Source organism: Drosophila mojavensis, unplaced genomic scaffold (assembly GCF_018153725.1).
Source record: "Drosophila mojavensis isolate 15081-1352.22 unplaced genomic scaffold, ASM1815372v1 contig_16, whole genome shotgun sequence".
NCBI classification, from domain to species: domain Eukaryota; kingdom Metazoa; phylum Arthropoda; class Insecta; order Diptera; family Drosophilidae; genus Drosophila; species Drosophila mojavensis.
Window position 1 is genome coordinate 4,752,681 of NW_025318693.1, and position 15,265 is coordinate 4,767,945.

At 43.4% G+C, this 15,265-nt stretch overlaps 5 protein-coding genes across 10 annotated transcripts; 2 read left to right on the forward strand and 3 right to left on the reverse strand.

The window, feature by feature from the left end:
• Nucleotides 1-999: 999 nt before the first annotated feature.
• On the reverse strand, nt 1,000-3,969 carry LOC6573423 (abl interactor 2). Of its 4 annotated transcripts, none has more exons than XM_032728170.2 (7): nt 3,827-3,969; nt 3,221-3,587; nt 2,543-3,162; nt 2,386-2,473; nt 2,289-2,300; nt 2,041-2,228; nt 1,000-1,971 (listed from the first exon to the last, which is right to left on the reverse strand). In XM_032728170.2, the coding sequence occupies exons 2-7, from the start codon at nt 3,574-3,576 to the stop codon at nt 1,808-1,810; spliced, it is 1,428 nt and encodes a 475-aa protein (XP_032584061.1). In that variant the 5' UTR covers nt 3,577-3,587; nt 3,827-3,969; the 3' UTR covers nt 1,000-1,807. The 4 variants fall into 4 exon arrangements, with proteins under 4 accessions (XP_032584061.1, XP_015022405.1, XP_032584062.1 ...); XM_015166919.3 differs by having other exon boundaries at nt 2,386-2,476; XM_032728171.2 differs by lacking the exon at nt 2,289-2,300.
• Nucleotides 3,970-4,077: 108 nt separating this feature from the next.
• LOC6573422 (twinfilin) lies at nt 4,078-5,710 on the forward strand. The gene is made up of 4 exons (XM_001999467.4): nt 4,078-4,188; nt 4,267-4,344; nt 4,455-5,230; nt 5,294-5,710. The coding sequence occupies exons 1-4, from the start codon at nt 4,164-4,166 to the stop codon at nt 5,450-5,452; spliced, it is 1,038 nt and encodes a 345-aa protein (XP_001999503.1). The 5' UTR covers nt 4,078-4,163; the 3' UTR covers nt 5,453-5,710.
• Nucleotides 5,659-6,777, reverse strand: LOC6573421 (RPII140-upstream gene protein). The gene is made up of 4 exons (XM_001999466.4): nt 6,515-6,777; nt 6,289-6,454; nt 6,140-6,228; nt 5,659-6,080 (listed from the first exon to the last, which is right to left on the reverse strand). Exons 1-4 carry the CDS (start codon nt 6,685-6,687, stop codon nt 5,723-5,725), a joined length of 786 nt encoding a protein of 261 aa, XP_001999502.1. The 5' UTR covers nt 6,688-6,777; the 3' UTR covers nt 5,659-5,722.
• Nucleotides 6,778-7,144: 367 nt separating this feature from the next.
• On the forward strand, nt 7,145-11,172 carry LOC6573420 (DNA-directed RNA polymerase II subunit RPB2). Its single transcript, XM_001999465.4, has 4 exons — nt 7,145-7,324; nt 7,440-9,608; nt 9,676-10,610; nt 10,669-11,172. The coding sequence occupies exons 1-4, from the start codon at nt 7,303-7,305 to the stop codon at nt 11,071-11,073; spliced, it is 3,531 nt and encodes a 1,176-aa protein (XP_001999501.1). The 5' UTR covers nt 7,145-7,302; the 3' UTR covers nt 11,074-11,172.
• A 1,134-nt stretch (nt 11,173-12,306) lies between these two features.
• On the reverse strand, nt 12,307-13,977 carry LOC6573419. 3 transcript variants are annotated; one of them, XM_001999464.4, is made up of 2 exons: nt 13,767-13,977; nt 12,307-12,842 (listed from the first exon to the last, which is right to left on the reverse strand). In XM_001999464.4, the coding sequence occupies exons 1-2, from the start codon at nt 13,788-13,790 to the stop codon at nt 12,417-12,419; spliced, it is 450 nt and encodes a 149-aa protein (XP_001999500.1). In that variant the 5' UTR covers nt 13,791-13,977; the 3' UTR covers nt 12,307-12,416. The 3 variants fall into 3 exon arrangements, with proteins under 3 accessions (XP_001999500.1, XP_015022404.1, XP_015022403.1); XM_015166918.3 differs by lacking the exon at nt 13,767-13,977 and adding an exon at nt 13,575-13,692; XM_015166917.3 differs by lacking the exon at nt 13,767-13,977 and adding an exon at nt 12,900-13,290.
• Nucleotides 13,978-15,265: the final 1,288 nt, after the last annotated feature.

Genomic DNA, 15,265 nt, shown 5'->3' on the forward strand with positions numbered 1-15,265 from the left:
AAATACATTTATTTCTTAGGCAATATAATTTTCCAGAAATGTCCCGAGTTTCGGTAGCACCAAGTAACCAGCTAAAAGAGTCTAAATACCTTTCTGACTTATGCATATATTGACATATGTATCTGATAAATAAAAATAGAAATTGCAATAAAAGTCCATATATTTATATTCATAATATTTATAATACCTATATTAAGAATGAATTATAAAGTCTTAAGTTAAGCCTTTATTAAATTTTGATTTTCCAATCTGCAAAAAATTGCGCATTTTGTTTATCAAAGTTAATATTAAGAAATAATAATAATGAAATTTATTTTCTTCACACTTAAAGGAAAGAAATCAATATGAAATTACTTTTATTTTAATTTTGCGTTTTTTCCCAGGAGCTAAACCTTTTTTACTTTTTATGCAAATCACTTTAGGTTTTAGTTTTTGCTGCGACATAGTGAAGTCTAGTCGGGCAGCCGGCGCCTGTCCGGAAAACTAGAAACGTTTCCGCCCCATCGATCTCACACCATGCCACAATGGGTCGACTCAAGTCGAGTGAATAGGGCCTGATAATAAATGTTGCAAGTAAAAAAGTGTTACACATCAACATGAAGGCATTAATTTCCGTGTTGTCCTGGCTGGCTGTGGGAGAGCTGTTTGGCCCGATGCCGTTTTGCGAGCGCGACATTGAAATGTGAATTGTTTATATGCATGCAGCAATGGGAAATTGATTGATTGATAGAATTGGGCGGGAGCTTGATAAGCGTTGGCATTTGTAAATATTTTATTGAGAGCAGTCGAACAGCCGGGCACCCACGTCAGGCATCACTCACTAGTCCAGGCGCCAGGGACGGACTCGCATTTCCATTTCAAACTGAGCACTTTCACTGCGCGTCCCAATTTTCATAAAAGATTTCTCCAGGCACACGTGCATCCGGCACGAAAAGGTCGAGAGGTCCTTGGTATGCAAACGAGCAATGCCAAATTGCATGGTCAAACAACAAACAGAGCTTTTGAAATTTGAAATTTTTATTAGCTATTAGACCATATAATGCATGTGCAGCTGTATATATTATAAATGTAATTTGATTTTTTGTTTTTGCAATTTCACTTTAACTAAATCTTTAGTATGCATTGACGCAAAATAATATTTATATATGCATATTGCAGTGTTCTTGTAAATAATCATATGTGTGCATAAGAAAATGCATAACCAATTGGCCAATACTTAAATGCTAAAGGCTAACTGAAATTCGTATAACCTACGATACTGCGGGAATTAGGGGGTCTGGTGGAGGGTCTTGGTGCAAGCGCAATGTAAACAATAAAAACCATTTTAACACAAATTGTGGTAAGCGCCGGCAGTTGTTTAACCACTTTATACTTTGGGCCGAATTCGTCTATGTCAGTATAATATAGTTGATATATATATTTTTTTGAATACATATATATGTATGTTCTCAATTTCATGAATTTTTCATTCCTTTGGGCTATTTTCGTCTATTAGATTATTGAATTAGTTTATAGTTAGTTTACTTTATGTAGAAAATAGCGAGCGCGCTCATATAAATGCTCTGACAATTGTTGCTGGAGTGTGCGTGCGTCTGCGTGTGTGTGTGTCTGTGAGTGTGAGAGTTTGTTGACCACTTGTACATATTCAACTATATGTAACTCGTTGCCATTCCGTTTAAGCTAGTGGAATACTTTTAGAGCGTGCGCTGCGGCTGTAGTTGTATAATTATCATTATCAATATGCGCAAATTCTTATCGTTTGCGTTATAATGCATATTATTGTTATTGTTAATTCCGTTGGCAGTGCTTAGACACAGGGTTCGACATAATTTCCCGGGAACAGACCGGTTACACCATCCATTACACCCTCCCACCAGCCATCGTCGTTCTTCTTCAGCACATACAGAACGGAACTCTCTTGGAAGCTGAGCTCGTCATCCTTGTCAGCATAATAATCATAGATAGCCACCACTAAAAGGAAAAAAAAAGACAATACATATGAGAATACACATCGAAAAATATATATGCTCTGGTATTTACCCTTTTCAATGTAGTTTTTGGGCACCCAGCCAGGTAAGTTCTGATCCTCCGGCACAATTGGGGCCAATTGTGGGCCCGTTGAAGTGCGTGGCCGCCCAAAGTCTTGGTGCTCATCCTCTGGCGGCGGCGGTGGTGGCAACGGCGGTGACTGCGATCCAGGGCGAGCGAAGTTCAAGCTGAAATGATTTCTAGGCACACGAAAGAATTAACATAAAACTTGACTAAATAGTAAAAAGCATGCAATTTACCTATTCGGATTCCTGTGGCAGGCAAATGGCATTAAAAAGGTACGATATGAGTAATATACAAACGAACAATGAAAGCATGCTATGTGTGGTTGCTTACCTATTGATGTTGCGACCCAGGGTGTGCATGCCAATGTGACTCTGTTCGGTCATCTCGTGCTGCGAGACGGTCAACGGCGAGGGAGGCGCTGCTAAGGGTAATCACGAGAGTTTTCAGTATTTGCTTTTCGCAATTCAATTCAAATCGCTCAACTTACGCGGCATGCTGCTCCTGTCGTCGTAGGTGGTAGGCGGCGGCGGTGGCAGCGACTGCATCATGCCCGCCGAGGGCAGATTTACGTGCGTGGCAATCTGCTGGCTAGGCGGCATGGGCAGCGCACTGTAGCCGGCGGCCCGCTCATTGCCCGCTGCACCGCCACCAGTGGTGGTGGTTGTGGTGGACGAGGCCGTTGACATGCGCTTGGGATGTCCAATTGGATAGTTGGGAGCATAGTGTGAGGGCACTTGCGGTGGATTTACCACTGGAGGCGTGCGGTACTCCCGCGAACTCTTGCCCAGTGTTCCAGTATTGCTGACCGATTTGCCCAGAGTGCCTGTATTGCCGGCACGCGACATTTGTGGCGGTGTCGGTGGCTTCGTGGTGGGCGGCGGACCCACCGATGACGGCACCAGAGATTGAACAGAACCATGACTCGAACCGCGGTGCTTCTGCCGTACAACATGCTGGTTGGAGGAATTGATCCCATGTCCAATCTCATCCAGTATGGAATAATCGATGGGCTTGCGTACATACTTGATGGGCTTCTCGGGATTAATGGGTGCCACAATCTTGAACTGGCGTGAGCTCACCTTATTGGCCGTGAGCACACCAATCTCCCTGTAAGAATATATGATTAAAGAAATTCAAATGGTTATTTGTATTAATTTGGTCTTACCGTCTGGCTACCTTCTCCTTATGTATGTGCACGGTTTGAGCGATGTGGTTCATCTGCGACTCCATTTCGCTGAGCTGCTGCGCCTGCAAATCCAACAGCTGCATGTAGCTGTAGGCAAGAGTGTTGATCTGATACGCGACACTGGCCAGCGACTGAGTGGTGTAGTTCTTGGTGGCCTCGAGTGCAGCCTTTTTATTGTCAGCACGATAGTAGGTGTCCTCGCAGTAGTCGGCCACACGTTCGAGATTCGTGTAGCTGTCGCGTAGACTCTGGCGGCCATCGGGAATTTCAGTACGGATCAAAGATGCTAGTTCGTCCATTATGTTGTCGCTGGCCATGAGCGTTTCGGTTAACATGGGTATGGATGCTGCAATGAACACAAGCAAAAGTTTATGTTTAACTGCAATGATTGCATTTCATATTCGATTTTCACGATATAAACAAGCGGAAGTAAACATTCGTAGCAGTTGGGCGGTGACGAGCGCTGACGCTGACGTTGGCAGCGACTGAGATAATGACAGAGGCAGCGAGAGCGTGTATGTAGCTTATTATTAATTGGAGCATGGAATGCTTGGCACTCTAACTGCGACCTGTTTGTTCACTCACTTGATTCACTACACGATTGCACTAGAAATTGGATTTTGATTGGACTGCGTCGCGATAAATGCAATTAAATGCAGCTTCTGTTTTACATTTTACGGACGTGAAAAGAACGCAGAGCAAGTGATAGTGCTGTAAAACGCACTGTTAATTGCTCAAACTCTGGTCGCACTACCATAAAATGGTGCTGCCAGATGGTGCACTGTTTCTGTGCAAAATGTAAACAAAGATAAAAAGATGCCACCTATGCCACACAAAATTAAAAGAGGTGGCATCGCCGCTTTTCTTGTGAGTAATACACTTTTTTTCTCCTATTAGAATTTAGAATTGCACTCAGTTCACAATGTCGCACCAAACAGGCATCAAAGGTAAGCTAGCGGAACTACAAGAAAGAAAATATAAGTAATTATTTATTGTATATTACTTTACTTTATTATCAATATCAGCCAACGAGCAACTAGCGAAAGTGTTTGCCAAGGCCAAAAACGGTAAAATACGGGTGATAAAAGTATCAATTGAAAATGGTGAGTGGAACACACATACACATAGATATACAAATATCTATATGTATATGAATATGAATCAAAATATAACACCGGAAATGTGATTTCCGTTTGCTGACTCGCCCCCACAGAACAGCTCAGCTGCAGCGCCACAGCTGATGTGAAAAAAGACTGGGAGCGAGACTATGATAAGCTAATGTCACCCCTAATTGAGGAGAGTGTTCCCTGCTATCTCTTGTACCGCATGGATACGAAGCTGCCTCTGGGCTATGGCTGGCTACTAATCAGCTGGATTCCAGACACTGCCAGCATTCGCCAAAAGATGGTCTACGCCTCAACGAAAGCCACACTCAAGACCGAATTCGGTTCGGCGTACATCATGGAGGAGCTGCATGCCACGACTCTAGAAGAAACTACCCTGGAGGGTTACAAAAAGCATAAGCGCGAATTTGCTGCGCCGGCGCCGCTTACTATCCGTGAAGAAGAGATAAAGGAACTTCAGAAATCTGAAGTGCGCACCGAGATATCCACGGATACACGGCACCAGACGCTGGGCGGCATCTCCTGTCCACTGACGGACGCAACGCGGACAGCAGTGCAGGACATGTTGCGCGGCAACTACGACTACTTGCAGTTCCGCATTAGCCTGGAGGAAGAGCGCATTCATGTATCCCATGCAGCCAATGTGGAGTTGAGCGATCTGCCAAAGCAGGTGCCCGACGACCATGCGCGTTACCATCTATATCTGTTCAAGCACACCCACGAGGGCGACTACTTGGAGTCCTTTATATTCATATACTCTATGCCCGGATACTCTTGCTCTGTGCGCGAGCGCATGATGTACTCCAGTTGCAAGGCTCCGTTCCTTGAAGAGCTAGCCTCTTACGGCATAGAAATAGCCAAGAAGGTGAGCAAATCAAGCTCTGTTCAAAGCGCTGGTTGAAACTCATTTGATCTATTTACAATACAGCTGGAAATCGACAGCGGCAACGAACTCACCGAGCAATACCTGCAGGACGAGCTGCATCCCAAGAAGATATTGCATCGCCCAGCGTTTGCAAAGCCAAAGGGCCCACCGAACCGCGGAGCCAAGCGCCTAACGCGTCCCTCCAACGAAGACGAAGTCTGAAATTTATCGAGTCATATTCTTCACACGCATAATTTATGTTTCTTGTTTTCCTCGCAAAGCATTTAATTTATTGCATTTAAATTCTGTGCTCCATCTTCACTGTATCTGAGTCATATCTGTATCTTTAGTTGCACTAGGCATCAACTGAACAATTGAAACGCATAGCAGTAGCCGACTTGGGCTTCCTTAATTGTATTGTCTGTACATTTCGAGGACATTATTGCAATTTATTATTTAAATAAAAAATATCTAAAGTTACATTGAGCTGCTTCACTTGACCGCCTCCAATGTCACAGTCTCGCCCACACGCTTATCGTGCGCGGTGAACAGCTCGGGCGCATCCTTTTCGGCTTCGTTCTTTAAGGCTTGATGGATGTCATCGTCGCGCTGCACCCGCCATTTGTACTGCCAGTAACGCACTTCTTCCATGGTGGTGCCCGAGGCCTTCATTAGCAGCAGCGATGCCACACCGGCAACGCCGCCCATGAAGCCACCAATGATGCCTCCAGCTGCCATGCCACGCAGGCCCAAGTTGAGTTTATAGAGTGCGCCAGTTATGGAGCCCGCTGCTAGGTACTCGTAAATTGACGACTTGCCCCGGTAAACGGATATACCGGTTATGATGCCGCTGGTGAAAGAGCCAACTCGTTAGGAATCTAGTGGGACAAGTTATCTATAAAGACTTACAAGTAGGAGGTGGTAAACAGGCCGACGCGCCAGCCCCATTTGAAGCCGCCTTTTGCGAAATTCACCGTAAATTGATCCTGCAGCTTTTTCTGCAAGTTTCATTGAAAAGTCTACTTATTGAATTCACTGCATGAACTGAGGTGTCTTACCTTGGCATCGAAGTGCGATTTGAACGCCGTCGCTTGATTGTTCTCCATGAAGTTCATGTAGCTCACTCGTGATTGTGTAACACCGCCATAGATAGCTCCAACGAGGAAGCCGAAGAAGCCCACCTGGTATATCGAGTTGAGCTCTGAGGATATGCTGCCGAATTCACTGGAATATGAAGTATTGTTATTTCAAGTGTCTTGACGTCGTGTCAGTTGCTTCACTTACTCCACGGTAAACATTTGCTTAAGTCGCTCCATGCCAGTTTCATCGTCTCTTCTATGAGCTAAGAATGATTTGTATGTTTTGCTCTCTTTGTCGACAACATCGTTAGCGCTGCGGTCAATGCCCGGCAGAATGCCGGCAATCAAAAACCGGCCGCCTTTCCTTAAGAAACTCATGTGAAGTCCAGCGTTAAATAACAAAAAAGTACAAGAAAAACATGCAACGGTACAAACAGCTGTTCCCGGGTGATAGCGATGGGCACGCGATATCGTAAAGTCTTTCGCAAACAGACCATGAAATGTATGAGGAGGATACCCTATGTAAAAAATATTAGAAAACATATTGGTTTAACAAACGTAAAAAGCGAAAAATCATTTATGCTTAAAGCTAAGATCAACAATTATTTTTCATCTTTGAGCTACTATCTATAATAATGTATTTACATATTGGCCTATGAATTAATAATATATATTTGAGTATCTCGAAAACCAAACGTTTCGGATCAGCATATCTTGCAAATACATGATGAAATTGCTATGCATCGGATGCACAGCATACTGGGCACTGTAAACTATCGATATCTATAAGCATCGTTACTGAGCACTAACTATCGATATGCAAGTACTTCGGTGTTACTAACACTAGTCCCAACAGAATCGCCGCTTATTGCGGTGCTTGTAGGATTCGTCGTGTTAATTTCATCAATTTATTAAACAAATTAAAGGATTGTTGATATACCAATTTATTTTATTTTCATCAGTGCACGAAGTGCAACAAGCTAACAAGTCAACATGATGTACGATAATGAAGAAGGTAAAAATATGTCTAACAAAATTGCAGCGCACGCCGCGCATAAAAAAAATAACATGGCGGCGAAGGCGCTGGCGTTGTCTGCAGAAAATCAACTGAAAAATTAATATTTTTGCAGAGAATTTCGATGAGGAAAATGCTGAGGAAATCTCTCACGAGCTGTGGCAGGAGGCCTGTTGGATCGTGATCAACGCTTATTTCGACGAGAAAGGCCTTGTGCGTCAGCAGCTGGACAGCTTCGATGAGTTCATACAAATGTCTGTGCAGCGCATTGTTGAGGACTCGCCGGCTATTGAGCTGCAGGCTGAGGCCCAGCATACGTCCGGCGAAGTGGAGACACCTCCTCGATTTTCCCTAAAATTCGAACAGATTTACTTGTCCAAGCCGACGCATTGGGAAAAGGATGGCTCTCCCAGTCCTATGATGCCCAACGAGGCGCGCTTGCGCAATTTGACCTACTCGGCTCCTCTATATGTGGATATTACAAAGACAAAGAATGTCGAGGGCATGGATCCCGTGGAGACGCAGCATCAGAAAACGTTCATTGGCAAAATTCCCATCATGTTGCGATCAACATATTGCCTGCTCTCACAGCTCACCGATCGTGATTTGACTGAGCTTAACGAGTGTCCGCTAGATCCGGGTGGTTACTTCATCATTAACGGTTCGGAGAAAGTGCTCATCGCTCAGGAGAAGATGGCTACGAACACCGTGTACGTATTCAGCATGAAGGACGGCAAGTACGCATTCAAAACGGAGATACGCTCCTGCCTGGAGCACAGCTCGCGCCCCACCTCCACGCTCTGGGTGAACATGATGGCGCGTGGCTCGCAAAACATCAAGAAATCGGCGATTGGACAGCGGATCATTGCCATTCTCCCGTACATTAAGCAAGAGATACCCATTATGATAGTTTTTCGTGCTCTGGGATTTGTGGCTGATCGCGATATTTTGGAGCACATTATATACGACTTTGACGATCCAGAGATGATGGAGATGGTGAAGCCCTCCCTGGACGAGGCCTTCGTGGTGCAGGAGCAGAATGTCGCCCTTAATTTCATCGGCGCTCGCGGCGCACGCCCCGGCGTCACCAAGGACAAGCGTATAAAGTACGCCAAGGAAATTCTGCAGAAGGAAATGTTGCCGCATGTCGGCGTCTCTGATTTTTGCGAGACAAAGAAGGCCTATTTTCTAGGGTACATGGTGCATCGCTTGCTTCTGGCCTCGCTGGGTCGCCGAGAGCTCGACGATCGTGATCATTATGGCAACAAGCGCCTGGATCTTGCTGGTCCTCTGCTGGCCTTCCTTTTCCGTGGCCTCTTCAAGAATTTGATGAAGGAGGTGCGCATGTACACACAGAAGTTCATTGACCGCGGCAAGGACTTCAATCTGGAGCTGGCCATAAAGACAAACATTATCACTGACGGTCTGCGCTACTCGCTGGCCACCGGCAACTGGGGCGATCAGAAGAAGGCGCATCAGGCTCGCGCCGGCGTCTCGCAGGTGTTGAATCGTCTCACATTCGCCTCCACATTGTCCCATTTGCGTCGCGTCAACTCACCCATTGGACGCGACGGCAAGCTGGCCAAGCCACGTCAGTTGCATAACACACTGTGGGGCATGTTGTGTCCGGCAGAAACGCCTGAGGGCGCAGCTGTGGGATTGGTAAAGAATCTGGCACTGATGGCTTACATTTCCGTGGGCTCACAGCCGTCGCCGATTCTGGAGTTCTTGGAAGAGTGGTCTATGGAGAATCTGGAGGAAATCGCGCCCTCTGCGATTGCAGATGCTACCAAAATCTTCGTGAATGGCTGTTGGGTGGGCATACATCGAGACCCCGAGCAACTGATGGCCACACTGCGTAAGCTGCGCCGTCAGATGGACATCATTGTATCAGAGGTGTCCATGATTCGCGACATTCGCGATCGTGAGATCCGAATCTACACAGATGCGGGTCGCATTTGTAGACCTCTGCTTATTGTCGAGAATGGCACGCTGCTGTTGAAGAAGACTCACGTGGAGATGTTGAAGGAGCGAGACTACAACAACTACAGCTGGCAGGTGCTGGTTGCTTCTGGTGTCGTTGAATACATTGACACACTCGAGGAGGAAACGGTCATGATTGCCATGTCGCCCTACGATCTCAAGCAGGACAAGGACTACGCCTATTGTACCACCTACACTCACTGTGAGATTCATCCGGCCATGATCTTAGGTGTCTGTGCCTCTATTATACCCTTCCCCGATCACAATCAGAGTCCACGTAACACCTATCAAAGCGCTATGGGTAAGCAGCAGATGATCACTCTGATGAAAGTGTATATTAACAATTTCCCCCTATATCTGGACTCTAGGTAAGCAGGCTATGGGTGTTTATATAACCAACTTCCACGTACGTATGGATACCCTGGCGCACGTGCTGTATTATCCCATGAAGCCATTGGTGACAACTCGATCCATGGAGTATTTGCGTTTCCGTGAGCTTCCTGCGGGCATCAATTCGATTGTGGCTATTTTGTGCTACACTGGCTACAACCAGGAGGATTCCGTTATTCTGAACGCCTCCGCCGTGGAGCGTGGCTTCTTCCGATCGGTGTTCTATCGATCGTACAAGGATGCGGAGAATAAACGCGTCGGTGATCAAGAAGAGAACTTTGAGAAACCGCATCGCGGCACCTGCCAGGGCATGCGAAACGCTCATTATGACAAACTGGACGATGATGGCATCATCGCGCCTGGCATTCGTGTCTCTGGCGACGATGTCGTCATTGGCAAGACAATTACGCTACCCGAGAACGACGATGAACTGGACAGCAATACAAAGCGATTCGCCAAGCGCGATGCCTCCACATTTTTGCGTAACTCTGAGACGGGCATTGTGGATCAGGTTATGTTGACACTAAACAGCGAGGGTTACAAGTTCTGCAAGATTCGTGTGCGTTCCGTGCGCATACCACAGATTGGCGACAAGTTCGCCTCTCGTCACGGGCAGAAGGGAACATGTGGCATCCAGTATCGTCAGGAGGACATGCCGTTCACCTGCGAGGGATTGGCGCCAGATATTATCATCAATCCCCACGCCATTCCCTCTCGTATGACAATTGGCCATTTGATCGAGTGTCTCCAGGGAAAGCTTGGCTCCAATAAGGGCGAAATCGGCGACGCCACGCCCTTCAACGATGCTGTAAACGTACAAAAGATTTCTACTTTCCTTCAGGAGTACGGCTACCATTTGCGTGGCAACGAGGTCATGTACAATGGCCACACTGGACGGAAAATTAATGCTCAGGTAAATAGGAATATCCTGGGTGTATGAACGAATAATATTGAAAAAATGTCTATTGCAGGTATTTTTGGGCCCAACCTACTATCAGCGCCTCAAGCATATGGTGGACGACAAAATTCACTCCCGTGCCCGTGGTCCAGTGCAGATCCTAGTGCGCCAGCCTATGGAGGGCAGAGCCCGTGATGGCGGCTTGCGTTTCGGTGAGATGGAGCGTGACTGTCAAATCTCTCACGGGGCTGCTCAGTTCTTGCGCGAGCGACTGTTCGAAGTGTCCGATCCGTATCGCGTGCACATTTGCAACTTTTGCGGCCTGATTGCCATTGCCAATCTGCGCAACAATACGTTCGAGTGCAAAGGCTGCAAGAACAAGACGCAGATCTCGCAAGTGAGACTGCCGTACGCGGCCAAGCTGCTCTTCCAGGAGCTCATGTCAATGAACATAGCGCCGCGCTTGATGGTTAGCTGAGCTCCTGATAATTTTTATTAATGTAATAAGCATCATTTCGGAGCTCTTTGTACTTCTTTTAGTAAATAATGATTTTCTCATAACTATGACCAACTTAAACTTTATGCGAATTGTGTTTTCTACATTGTCTTCTAAGTCCATCTCGCAAGTGGAGCAAATGCGTGCGCAGAATTGTAAAGATGTAAACGTGTCTGAGTCTCTTAAATAGCTGAGCGAAAGTCTGCATTAAAAATTTACAACGTTTAAGTAATCTGAGCCGAAGAGATTTTTCAGATGGGTCTTTCGGTTTTTCTACAAAGTTTGTAACGTGTATTGAAGCAATGCAACATTTCAGAATTATCAGGTTTAATATCAGAGTTAGAAGTATATTAGATTGCACTCCAGCAATCTCTATAGGATACACTCTCAATATTGCCAATTTGTTCTTAACATATAATTGTTTGGTATACTTCCGCTTATATGTCTACATATTTAGATATGGTTATCTCTGTATGTGTCTATCCTAAATTTAGGCATGTCTATTTCTATCTATATATTTATATATGTCTGTCTGTCTCATATTCACAGTTGGAATATTTTAATGGAATCGGATTTTTAAAGCAGGTTTCGCGTATTTCACCATTCATCATACATTTTTTTTTAAACATATAGGCTTGCAGATATACATATATGAAATTCCAACAAGTTAGAATTAAGAAAAGTTAATGAATAGAATTTTAGATGAGTACTAGGTAAATTCATAGTCGAGTAATTATTTAAAATGTTCATTTGCCTCATTTTGTACAGCTTCGTTTTCGCCTTTCGACTTCTCCCTGGTATCGTCAACTGCAACTATCACCTATCTTATGTAGCGAGTGTATTCGCACTGGGGCTCTATGATAGCTTTCCTTTCATGGCATTTTGTTGCTATTTTTGCTCTCTATGAATTTGACGTAATGTTTGGCCCGCGGTCTGTGCTGGCCGATGACAAAAGGGGATTAGTTCTTTGTTGTGATGCTGGAGCTTTGAGTTGGCTTTAGTTGTGGCAACCAATTGACTGACAGTTATTAATTGCCGCTTGACGTGAGCCCGTGCGAAGCGCGTGAAATTGAGACTGTCAGGGGCTTTGGGGGGTTGGCGCTGTTGCCACCGCCCATCATTCAGCGGCAAATGCGGCCGCCTTTGTTATGGATAATTGAAATGGCATGTAAATCGTCTCGCCAAAGCGTGTCTGATAAGAGCCTTTCGGCGGTATTTGAACAACTCCAGAGGCATTTATTTATAGCGGCTTATATACATAACATAAAAAACTTAAAAGCTTAAGTGCAACAAGGATGCAGCACTCGGAACTACACTCCCCCTATTCACTTCTCGCCGTTGCGGAAAACGGTGATCGCATAGAACTCGGGCAGTCGATAGACCTTCAGGCGCTCGTGACTGAATTGTCCATTGGCTCGCGCCTTCACAAAGAATATGTCCTTAATGCTCAGCTCTTTGCGCCGCTGCGGCTTCTCCACGTGTCGCTGTTGCTTGGGTCGGTAGCCTTCCAATTTGTCCGGGAGCAACTTGACGTAAATTATGTCCTGCTCCCCATCGCCCGCCGCTGTGCGCGCCTGATAGAGGAACTCCTGCGTTTCGGGATAGATCAGCAGCGGCTCAATGGGCAACACTTCACTTGGGGCCTCTGGATATGACACGAGATTCCTGTCAAAGTTTGAGACTGGAGCACCAAGCGATTTATCGACAGTCAAGCTGAAGCACATGCACATTATCAATGCTGAATGGACGAGCTGTGGAAAGGAATGAATGATTTAGTTACAGAATATAATTAAAATAACGCTGAATACCATAAACATAATAATTTAGAAACGTGAGCATTATGCTCTGATATGATGAAAATAATTTTGATACAATTTCAGTTTAATTTAAAGTAAATTCTAAAACATGTATCTTTTCAAGATTACTTCGCGAAATAATAAAAAAAAATAGTAATAATAATTTGATATGAAATTTAGAAAAACAAATGCATTATACTGTAATTTAAAAAAAAAATTTAAATTAAGAAATTAACTGGCAATGTTACACTATTCAACATAATTTATTAACCATTAACTTGACAGTAAGGAGGAATATTTAAGCAACAAGCTTACACTAGTAATTCAATATATATGGTATGGAAGAAGATTTGAAGGATTATTACAGACGAAATAATGAAAATATATTATAATAAATACAATAAAAATATTATAATAAATTACAAGTTTTAAATTTTTAAGTTTTCTTTTGAATTTGTACAATTTTATAAGTGAAATATTTAAAAAATATATAAAAATTATAATATGAGTATAATAAATATAGTATACAAATAATAGCAAATTAGAACACTATATATAGTAATATACTATACAATTATTGTTGCCATTAGGCAACACGGTGGCTAAAACGAGATTTTAAATAGGCAAATCCCAAAACATATTATTTTAGATTTTGTTATTCGATTGTGATTATTATTTAAAATGTACTTAAGTTTGTTGTTATATAAAAATGCTTGGTAATCAAGCTACTAATTAGTTTTGCGATAGTATCCGACCATGGCCAGATGAAATTGTTTTGTTATCTAAACGAAAAATCATCTTTTTTTTTTTTTTTTTTTGTTTGTTACTATTTTTAAATCATTTGTACACTGTTTAATTTGTGTCCCGTTTTGCAGTTACCGTTTTGAACTTATGCTGCGACATGTTGACTGATAAATCGTAGCACGCTGATTAGGCTTTAAGGCAAATTGGATTCTATAATTTAAGCCGATTTACGCGCTGCCAAAATATATATAATAATAGCCGAATGTCGCGATCAGAGCCGCTGTGTGCAAATAGTTTTGAGGCAGTTGAGTTTAGAGCCAAGCGCGACGCGCAAATGTTAAGCAGAGACTGGCGCGCGACAAGGCCAGGTTACTTCATTTACCAAGTCCAAGTCCAAGCCGGCGACGGCGACTGTCTCTGCGTCTGCGTAAGCGTCGTCAGCGTCATCAGCGACGACGGCGACGGCGTTCTGCGCAAAATGAATCGTAAATTGAAGGTAAATAAATAACGGCTAAGTAAAATGTTAAATGTAGAGGCGTTGGGGCGTTGCAGCTTTGAAGTTGCTAAGTAGCTGCCGGTATCTTCTAATGACAGCAGCTAATAATAATATTCATAATATTATTGATATTAATTGATCACTAGGTCGTTGGGGCCGAGCCGAGTCAGCGCGGGTTCAATGCTATCGACATGCTGCGCTTCGAGTAGCTCTCTAACACCCGCAGCAGATGCTCAGCTCACAGGCATTTACATTTAGAAATAACAAGGTTTGCTTGTGTATTTTATGCTTTTACGCGCAATGATGTCAATTTTATTATTATTGCCCAGATAAATACTTCAGAGTGAGAGAGAGAGAGAGTGAGTGCGAGAGAGAGAGGGGGAAAAACATGCGCAGAAATGTTTAATTAGCAAATATTTGCGCATAGCTGAAGAACTGTTTGATTCTGCTTGACTATTGTCTTTGGCCAAATTATAATAAACATTTCTATGATTTGTGGTATTATTAGCCTAGCTGATTGGCTACTTTGAATTGACATTGATGAGTTTCTGCGACTGTTGATTGCAATTGAACGTTGCGCGCTGTAAGCAGAAGCGTTTATTCAATTTGAGATTTATGAATATGAATGACGTGGAAACCCTTACGAAACTTTTGCTTTGGTCGTATAAGTAGTATGTAATTGATAATTATAATTGTCAGTAAATTGTTGAATATTATTATTGCTGCTTGCTGGTGCGAGAGGAATTGCATTATTAGATATATTTTTGAGTATTCTTCGTTATGTTAATAATAAAATAATAATAAATAATATTGATCTTCTTATTGGGTCGATCAATAATGAACGATAGACTTGCCATGAGCATGAACTAAAATAGGTAGCTCCCGGTTGATCTCTTTTAAAGAATTATAGGCTTTAATTACATTTAGTTTTAGTTGTTGTTGTTGCTGTTGCTGTCCAGAAAGAGTATTAATCAGTCGGTTATTTATACCTATTTTCGCAATTTTGGGGAGTTTAAAGAAAGGTGTTAAATACCTCAACTAAGTGACAATAGGCATCAAATTATTTTTAATTTTTATTTTATTTTATTTTTTTATTTTGAATGATGTTTATGCTGATAAAAATACTTTTTGAGCAGCA